Source organism: Lipotes vexillifer, unplaced genomic scaffold (assembly GCF_000442215.2).
Source record: "Lipotes vexillifer unplaced genomic scaffold, Lipotes_vexillifer_v1.1 scaffold54, whole genome shotgun sequence".
Classification (NCBI taxonomy): domain Eukaryota; kingdom Metazoa; phylum Chordata; class Mammalia; order Artiodactyla; family Lipotidae; genus Lipotes; species Lipotes vexillifer.
In genome coordinates, this window is record NW_006789324.1 from 3,702,339 (window position 1) to 3,712,179 (window position 9,841).

At 38.9% G+C, this 9,841-nt stretch overlaps 1 protein-coding gene across 1 annotated transcript in view; it reads right to left on the reverse strand.

Annotated features, from left to right (window-relative positions):
- The window catches only part of CUNH1orf87 (chromosome unknown C1orf87 homolog), a 114,853-nt gene that overhangs the window by 75,536 nt on the left and 29,476 nt on the right, over positions 1-9,841 (reverse strand). The window contains 5 exon segments of the mRNA XM_007462579.1: positions 779-894; positions 2,626-2,759; positions 2,762-2,829; positions 2,831-2,889; positions 3,560-3,700. Coding sequence (XP_007462641.1) covers positions 779-894; positions 2,626-2,759; positions 2,762-2,829; positions 2,831-2,889; positions 3,560-3,700 — 518 coding nt within the window.

The following is a 9,841-nucleotide window of genomic DNA, read 5'->3' on the forward strand; positions in this document are numbered from 1 at the left end:
GGATAGTTTAAAATAGTAAAAAACACTTATATAGCACTTACTATCTATCAGGTACTATTTTTAAGAACTTTGCATTGACTAACTCAGTTCCTCTTACAAATCTATGAAGTGAAGGGAAATCGATCATTGTTCCCATTTTACAGTTGGGGAATGGAAGCACAGAGAGGGTAAGTGACCAGCCAAATGTTGCAGAGCCACTAATGGGCAGACACAGGAATTGAGCCCAGGCTTCTGTCAATGGAAGTTATGCTCCTAACCACTGCACTTTGTCATTTTTCGTGGAGAACACAGAGACTATCATGCTTTACTGTGCCTCATTTCTAATGCTATTCCTCACATCCTATTTTTACACTGAGTCATTTCTTTCCTTTGAGATTATGTGAAGGAATTTTTGATTTCTGTACCTCAAACTTTTCTCTGCTAGTGCCTGTAACCCAGGAGTTCACTGCCCAAACATATTTCTGGAATCATACTGTATGAACTGGAGCTCTGCCCCGGTATACACTCATTTCTTATTTCATAATGAGGTTTTTCATTTTCACATGGCAACTTCATAAAAAAGACACATGCTTGAAGTTAAGAAGCTGGTAATTGTTGCAAATAACTTTCTATGCTGGCCTGTGTACAAGAGAGAAAAAAAACTATAAGCAGAAGCCAACTGTTGGTGAAGAGCAAAGTGATTCTGCATTAGGTGAAGTTTTCGAGTGTACGACCTCCACAATCCCTGCCAGCTCTTGAAGTCTACAAACATTATGCCCACAAAAAGGGAGAAAAGTACCTTTGATGCCTACCACCCTGAGTTTCTTTCACCTTGCTGTCCTCAACTCTTTTGTTTTGCTGTGGATCATCTGAAGCTGCAACTTTTAAAAACCAGAGTAGCTTTTCATAATTCACCTGAAAATTAAATATCAAATAGAACATCCTCATTTAATTTACATGTAGGGGAAAGAAGATGCCTGCTGAGATAAAATGTATTTGGAAAAGTTTTAGCATTAAAACTGTTAATAACAGGTTTTAAAATATAATAATTATTAGTGCTTTTTTATCAACTATTCCTTTTATTTTCCCTTCTGGACGTACGGTAAAATAATACTTCCTGGTTGTCTTGTGGTTGAGTAGGGTGATGACCAGTTCTGGCCAGTGAGTTGTGAGCAGAAGTGACATGTGCTACTTCTGGGCTGAGGATTAAACTGCTGACATGATACCCTCCAGGTCTCTCTTTTTCCCCTCTGCCATCACATCCAAAAGTCCTACAGAGTGGATGCTTCATCAGCATGGGTTTGGAGCTAAGATGATGATGGTACTGAGAAGAGCCTGGGGTGGACTCATTATGAAAAATAAACTTTTATTGTTTTAAGCCACTGAAACTTTGGGGCAATTTGTTACAGTAGCATAACCTAGCGTCTAGCTTCTCTCTCTCACACACATCTCTTACATAGATATATTCAACAGATATAGTCAGATTAGTTAAGGGCAAGGCCTTATTTACCTAGGTGAAAAACTCAAGACTTTTTTTTTTTTTTTACATAGGAAAGGACTAAAAGAATGTCATCATTTCCACTGCTGGGCTGGATGACATGCTAGGGACTCTGGTCTGGTGGGCAGACAACTCCAGGGCAGTAGAGGGCGTAGCAGGGGGACAGGAAGCCAGATAAGGTCCTGATAGAAACTAGATCTCAGGCTGGAGAATTGGCTTGAACTGAAGATTCAGAGAGTTTGTACTAATAGGTTGATATTGTATTGCTAAATACGTCTCATAAATATACAACTGATTCTATTTTCACAGATAAGGGATGGGCAGGAGATAGAACTAACATTTATTTGAGTACCTACTAAATGCTAAACATGAGACCAGGTAATTTGCATTTATTTTACTACTAAATCCTCAGATTAGCCCTATGAGATTGGTTTTGGCCTGATTTTCCATCAACACATGCTCACAAATGATTTATCCATTGGTATTATTTCTTCCTATTTTAGGATATTTTCCTTTAGCTCCCAGAATTTGGTTACACTTGGACTATGCTTTGTATTCACTCACAATGTGAGCTTGGGAAGTGCAGTGCTCAGAGAAAGAACCCTGGTCTCATCTTTGGGGAGCCTTTATCTCTGTCCTGGGTCTACTATTAATTCTCTGGGTGCCCTGAGCAAGTTCCTTAACCCCTCTGGGTTTCAGTTTCCTACTCAGTGAAATGATGGTGGTGAATTATATTTCAAAGATACCTCCCACCTCTTAACTCTCTAGGAACTGTCATGATACATCTTCGATAAGTTCTCCATTCTAACCTCAGAGCCTATAGACTGATGAGCTTGTAAATAGACTCAGGTGGGCCCATTATCTTGATTCTGTAAATATCCCAATGGTGTTAAGAGCAGACAATGAAAGTTTGGACAGGAAACCCTTTAAAGAGAAATTAAACAAGGCTGAGACCTAAATCTGTTTTCTATTTGGGTCTTATCTGACTAGAGATTTCCACATATGAATATAAATATGCTTTGTATCTTATGGGTCAATAGTAAAGGTTATTTTCAAGAAAGAAACTTACCTTTTAATTCTATTACTCTGGTGGGTACAAGTCAAGTAAACAAAAGGAACCCACACTTAAAATAAAAAGATGGTCATACCATTAAAGGATGTCCCCTCCCAGAAAATCGCAGGCAAACGATCCTGACTGTTGGTAACTGCAGAGGGACCTCAAGCCTGAAGAAGAGGCGGCTCAGCTGAGATTGGAGAAGAAATCCTGAAGAGACAGGATCTTCAGCTCTTTCTGAAGCTTGTCTAATAAGCCAGAACTCAAAAGGCATGGCTTGAGTTCTCTTCTGACCAGCAAGAAGAAAAGTGTCTTTTGTTGTTCCACTTGTTGTTCCACTTGGCCTCTGGCCAATATCCTGAAACAACAACAGTAATAACAAATTAACAGGGCTCTAAAACAAAATGACTAAACGCTAATAACAAGGAAGAGGAAGCCTAGTTGGGCTGGTATCAAAGCGTCCACTTTTTTTTTTTTTTTTTTTTTTTTTTTTTGTTTTTTGGGCCGCGTCTCCCATTTGCGGAGCACAGGCTCCGGACAAAGCGTCCACTTTTAAGCCTTGTCCTAAAAGGAACAGGAAAGAACACTTAACACTTCAAAGTAAGTATTCAGTCTGGGTATATTCATTAGTTTACAACATCTCAGGACCTTTTTCTTTAGGAGAAGAAAAGAAGGAAATCATTTCAGAGTACATGCTCTGTTAGAAGGCTCCTTAACGTGTATCATCTGTCTTTTACAAAATAATTTTTTGATTATATGAGAATTTAGAATAACAAATCTTAGAGACCCATTGGATCTGGGAGGAGGAAGGGGGAAGTAAGATGCAATGCTCAGGGGAATCATTTGAGGTTTGCCTGTGAACTCCTCAGGGAAGCTTCCTTGAAAGCTGATGGGACATATGGAGTGTGGTGTCCACCAGTCCATGCTCAGACCTTATTATTATCTGTTTCACATCAAAATACACAGTCAACAAATAATATCCCTTCAACCACAATAGAAAACAGCCCAACAACTCTTAGGATACACACATTGGGTTGGTCAGAGCTGCCCCTTGCCATCTGTTCTAAGGACCAATCTCTAAGGTTTCTCCTGGGGAGGCCATGGATATAGGACAGGGACTGGTCTCCAGTTGGTACAGAGCTGCAGCAGATATTTTCCTGGTTGGGAATCTTAAAGAAACAAAGACAAATGGTAGTAAGGATCAGCAAGAGTGGGTGAAGAGAAAGAGAAAAAAAGGGAGAATATGAGTGAGTCAAAAAATTCTTTTTTAAAAAAAAATAAATTTATTTATTTATTTATTTATTTATGGCTGCACTGGGTCTTTGTTGCTGCATGTGGGCTTTTCTCTAGTTGTGTCGAGCGGGGGCTAGACTTGCCCAAAACTTACTCCCTAGTAAATTGTGCAGATAAGATTTGGACCCTGCTTTTCACCTTTCCTCTGGGATGAGAACGATTCCACAGTCTGTCCACAGAACAGTTTCATTCTGCAAGGTATTTAGTTAGGTATTTCAGACATAGTGTTCTCAGAACAATACGTTTCTTTATAAATTACTTGTAATATAAAATATTTATATTTTCAGGTACATATAAATATTTTCTGCCTCTGAGAATTGATACACTTCTATATTACAGTATTCTAAAGATGCATTTATCAACAATTATCATTCTCATGGAGTCAAGGTGTTCTTTAGTCCCTTTATCCCCATTTATACAGCAAATTTATTGAGTGCCTTTATCTTTGGCACTAGAGATACAGGTGAACAAGACAGGTATGATTCCTGACTGCCCCTCATAGATCTTTTGGCCTAGACATTACAGACTAAATTTTATGGCCTTGCCTATGGAAAGGGGAAAATATATTGTGCTCCCAGGAATGCTGTGAAGAATGAATGCCATAATGTATTTTAAATATTTTGCATATTGTACGACTATATTATGAATTTGTTTGCTAATTTTTGTGTATCTCCTTCCAAAAGATCTATGAGCGGTGGTCAGCAATCATACCTGCCTTGTTCACCTGTATTTCTTGTGCCAAAGATAAAGGCACTCAATAAATTTGGTGTATAAATGGGAATAAAGGGGACTAAAGAACACCTTGACTTCATGAGAATGATGTGTTGATAAATGCTTCTTTAGAACCCTATGAGGGCCAGGACTCTCTTGTATCCTGCTGACTCCCAGCATCAAGAAAAACAATGAACTTGAAGAAGAAACCAAGAAAGACAGTGTCAGAGTGAAGATGATGTCTTGTTCAGGCCAAGGGCACGCCAGGCCTCAGACTTCTCCCTTCACTGATATAAATCAGCCTGGCCTGTTTTTCAAAAGCAAATAGTGTTCCTAAAGTGTCAAAGGAGATAAAATGGGAAATTCTGATCAAGAATCACTATGTTTCTGACTTCAGGGGTTGTCAGAGTACCTATAAAGTCTCTGATACTACAGCTTTCTCTCATTTGTTTTACTTTTCTTTTTTTTTTTTTTTTTTTACATCTTTATTGGAGTATAAGTGCTTTACAATGGTGTGCTAATTTCTGCTTTATAACAAAGTGAATCAGTTATACATATACATATATTCCCATATCTCTTCCTTCTTGCATCTCCCTCCCTCCCACCCTCCCTATCCCACCCCTCTAGGTGGTCACAAATCACTGAGCTGATCTCCCTGTGCTATGCGGCTGCTTCCCACTAGCTATCTATTTTATGTTTGGTAGTGTATATATGTCCATGCCACTCTCTCGCTTTGTCACAGCTTACCCTTCCCCCTCCCCATATCCTCAAGTCCATTCTCTAAGACATTCTCCTGTCTTACTGCTAGGTTCTTCATGACATTTTTTTTTTCTTAGATTCCATATATATGTGTTAGCATACGGTACTTGTCTTTCTCTTTCTGACTTACTTCACTCTGTATGACAGACTCTAGGTCCATCCACCTCATTACAAATAGCTCAATTTCGTTTCTTTTTATGGCTGAGAAATATTCCATTGTATATATATGCCACATCTTCTTTATCCATTCATCCGATGATGGACACTTAGGTTGTTTCCATCTCCTGGCTATTGTAAATAGAGCTGCAATGAACATTTTGGTACATGACTCTTTTTGAATTATGGTTTTCTCAGCGTATATGCCCAGTAGTGGGGTTGCTGGGTCATATGGTAGTACTATTTGTAGTTTTTTAAGGAACCTCCATACTGTTCTCCATAGTGGCTGTACCAATTCACATTCCCATCAGCAGTGCAAGAGTGTTCCCTTTTCTCCACACCCTCTCCAGCATTTATTGTTTCTAGATTTTTTGATGATGGCCATTCTGACTGGTGTGAGATGATATCTCATTGTAGCTTTGATTTGCATTTCTCTAATGATTAATGATGTTGAGCATTCCTCCATGTGTTCGTTGGCAGTCTGTATATCTTCTTTGGAGAAATGTCTATTTAGGTCTTCTGCCCATTTTTGGATTAGATCACTCCCTAACACCATACACAAAAATAAGCTCAAAATGGATTAAAGACCTAAATGTAAGGCCAGAAACTATCAAACTCTTAGAGGAAAACATAGGCAGAACACTCATTTGTTTTACTTTGAATCACAAAATACTGTTTGGGAATGGATGACACAGTAGCCTGAAATTACTTTGAGCGATGCTAGTTTTGTAATATTGACCTCAAAGAATCGGTACAAATGAAGCACAGAAATTTAACACAGACTCAGCAACTGTCCTTGGGCGTTAGAACTTTAAAGTGTTGGAAGTGTAAACAACTCTTTTAAAGAGATGGCTTATAAATAAAACTTTTTTTTTTTTTAAAATAAACAACCCAATCCAAAAATGGGCAGAAGACCTAAATAGACATTTCTCCAAAGAAGATATACAGACTGCCAACAAACACATGAAAGAATGCTCAACATCATTAATCATTAGAGAAATGCAAATCAAAACTACAATGAGATATCATCTCACACCAGTCAGAATGGCCATCATCAAAAAATCTAGAAACAATAAAACTATTTTTAAGTGGTTATATTGTAGAAGACATGAATAATACTCTGCACCAAGACAAGTGAACACAACAAACTGTCTTAACATTAGGCAATGGATAGCTGTGACTTGGGTGAAAATTTACAGAGACAGCATTAAATGCAGAGTTGAAAAGTTCTATTTCTTAAATAACTTAGGCCAAGGTCTTGATGCATTCTAGAAGGCTGCTAAATGGCTCAAAAAAGCACACTAGTGATAATAAATACAACCATGAGAAAGGTGCATGTAAAATATTTGACAGTTTTTGAGAAATGTAGAATTGAAAAAATAGTATTTCCAAATTAATATATATATGATTTAAATATATACTTTAAACATATGAATACAGTAAATATTAGAGTTAATCATTTGGCTTATTTATTTTTGTAAAATTTATATTTTATTTAAATTTTAACTTCTAATTATGGAAAACTTTACACATAGGCACATGTAGCGAGAATAGTATGATGAAACTCCGTATACTCATCACCAAGCTTCAGTTATCAACTGAAAACCTTGTTTTTTTATATCCACATCACCACCCACCAGATATGACGTGAACCCCAGACAGTGTATTATTTCATATGCGTTGTTTTAGCATGTATTTATACAGCAGTGATTTTTACAGTGTGGTCCTTGGGTCACAAGCCTCAGCATCACCTGGAAACTTGTTAGAAATGTGAGTTCTCAAGACCCACCCTAGACCCACTGAATGAGAATTTCTAGGGTTGGGAGCCTAGAAATCTGTGTTTTAACAAGTACTCAAGTAATTCTAATGCACAATAAAATTTGTGAACCACTGACCAAAGGATAAAGATTCTTTGTAAACATAACCACAATGACATTATTACACTAAAAAATTCCTTATTAACAGTAATTCCTTAATATCATCAACTACCTAGTGAGTGTTCAAAATCCCCCAGTTATCTGATAAATAGTATTATTAGTTTGTTTATTCAAATCAGGAGCCAAATAATATCCACATATTGCAGCTGGCTAATATCACTTACATCTTTTAAAATTTCTAGTTCTTCCTGGACTTCCCTGGTGGTGCAGTGGTTAAGAATCTACCTGCCAATGCAGGGGACATGGGTTCGAGCCCTGCTGGGAAGATCCCATATGCTGCGGAGCAACTAAGCCCGTGTGCCACAACTACTGAAACCTAGAGCCCGTGCACCGCAATGAAGAGTAGCCTCTGCTAGCTTCAACTAGGGAAAGCTCTCATGCAGCAGCGAAGATACAATGCAGCCAAAAAAAAAAAAAATTTCTAGTTCTTCCTACCCTCCCACCTTTCTTTTCACATTTTTTCCCTTGCAATTTATTTGTTGAAGAAGCTGAGTTGTCTGCCCTATAAAGTTTTCCACCGTCTGGATTTTGTTGCTGTTTAACAAATTGTCCCATATATTTCCTGTAAAACAGCAGTTAGATCTAGAATCTTGATCACAGTCAAGTTCAATCGTTTCATAGTTGGTATATTTTCCCATGGAAGCAAATGCTGTCAGGTTGTCTTCCTTTCTGTGATATTCACAGGCACTGATAATCATTGCTTTAGTCCATTTTTTTTCGTTAGGATTTTAGAAAATAGTGGTATTCTCACTCTACTATTACTTCTCATTTATTGGTAGTAATATTTCTCTAAAGAGAGACTGTCCCTTATCAACCATTATCTAAGATACAGTTTGTAGAGAAAAGGCACATTGAATAAATGCTTGATTCTCTTTTTTTTTTTTTTTTTTTTTTTTTTTTGTCCATCCTCCCTCCTTAAGAATTATTCAACAGAGCATTTCCTGCTCCTTTGCTCTTCAGCCCAAGGAGTTACAGATTTAATGAAATCATTTTTTTTTTTTGTGCGGTACGCAGTTCTCTCAATGTTGTGGCCTCTCCCGTTGCGGAGCACAGGCTCCGGACGTGCAGGCTCAGTGGCCATGGCTCACGGGCCCAGCCGCTCCGTGGCATGTGGGATCTTCCCGGACCGGGGCACGAACCCGTGTCCCCTGCATCGGCAGGCGGACTCTCAACCATTGCGCCACCAGGGAAGCCCCTATTATTTTTATTGATATCAAAAATGTCCCACTTTGACTAGTGGGAGCCTTTAATTTTTTTCTGTTTTTAGTGGGAGCCATTTTAAGTTAGATCCTGAGTCTTTTCTTGACAATTCTTCGAAGGTCTTTGGTATCTTCATTGCTTATGGTGTAAGCAGATGTTACAGGCTCAAAGCTGGAATCAGCCTTTAGAATTTACTGAACACAATGCAGGCGGTAGGGTGCTCATTCACATGGGATTGTTTCTACATTTTTCAATGGACAAGGCTAGGAAATGTATTTTTTAAAAAAGAGTTCATACTAGGGCTTCCCTGGTGGTGCAGTGGTTGAGAGTCCGCCTGCCGATGCAGGGGACACGGGGTCGTGCCCCGGTCTGGGAAGATCCCACATGCCGCGGGGCGGCTGGGCCCGTGAGCCATGGCCACTGAGCCTGCGCGTCCGGAGCCTGTGCTCCGCCAACGGGAGAGACCACAACAGTAAGAGGCCCGCGTACAGCAAAAAAAAAAAAAAAAAAAAAGAGTTCATACTGATATTTCCAAATCAGACGTAGGAGTATAGGAGTTTTATATTGTCTCATCAATATTATAGCTATATTTCATTTCTCCTACACTGGAAATTCCAAGTCCCCAAACCACCAAGATGGTGACTCATTTGCTTTATCCCCCAATACACATACAGAAGAACAATATCAACATAATGGTTACTGAAAACCTTTAAAGGTATTGTTTCAAAAATATTTTCCTTAGAGTATATACCCCACTAGAGACATACAGTGAAGTTATTATGTTTTAAAGTTATTTACAATAGTTCCACGCTCTTTGGTTTTGCTGTCAATTAATACATAGGTTCATGTGGTAGCTAGTCTCCAAGGTGGCCCCAGTGATCGCTGCCTCCTAGTACTCATGTTCTTGTGCAGATCTTCCCCTCCACACTTAATTAGAATTAGTCTGGATAACGAATAGAAGAACACTGTACAAGTGATGGTATGCCACTTCTGAGATTAGGTTATTAAGACATTGGGGCTTCAGTTTTGGTTGTGCGCACACACGCTCACTATCTCTCTCTCTTTCTGGGATAACTTATCTTGGGAAAGCCAGATACCATGTCACAAGCAGCCCTATGGAGAGGCCCAAATTGAAAAGAGACAATATCTCTGGCCACAGCCAGCAAGTAACTGAGGCCTCTGTCAATAGCTACTCAAAGGGGCCTAGAAGTGGATCTTCTAGCCCTGGGTAAGCCTTCAGGTGACTGCATTCCT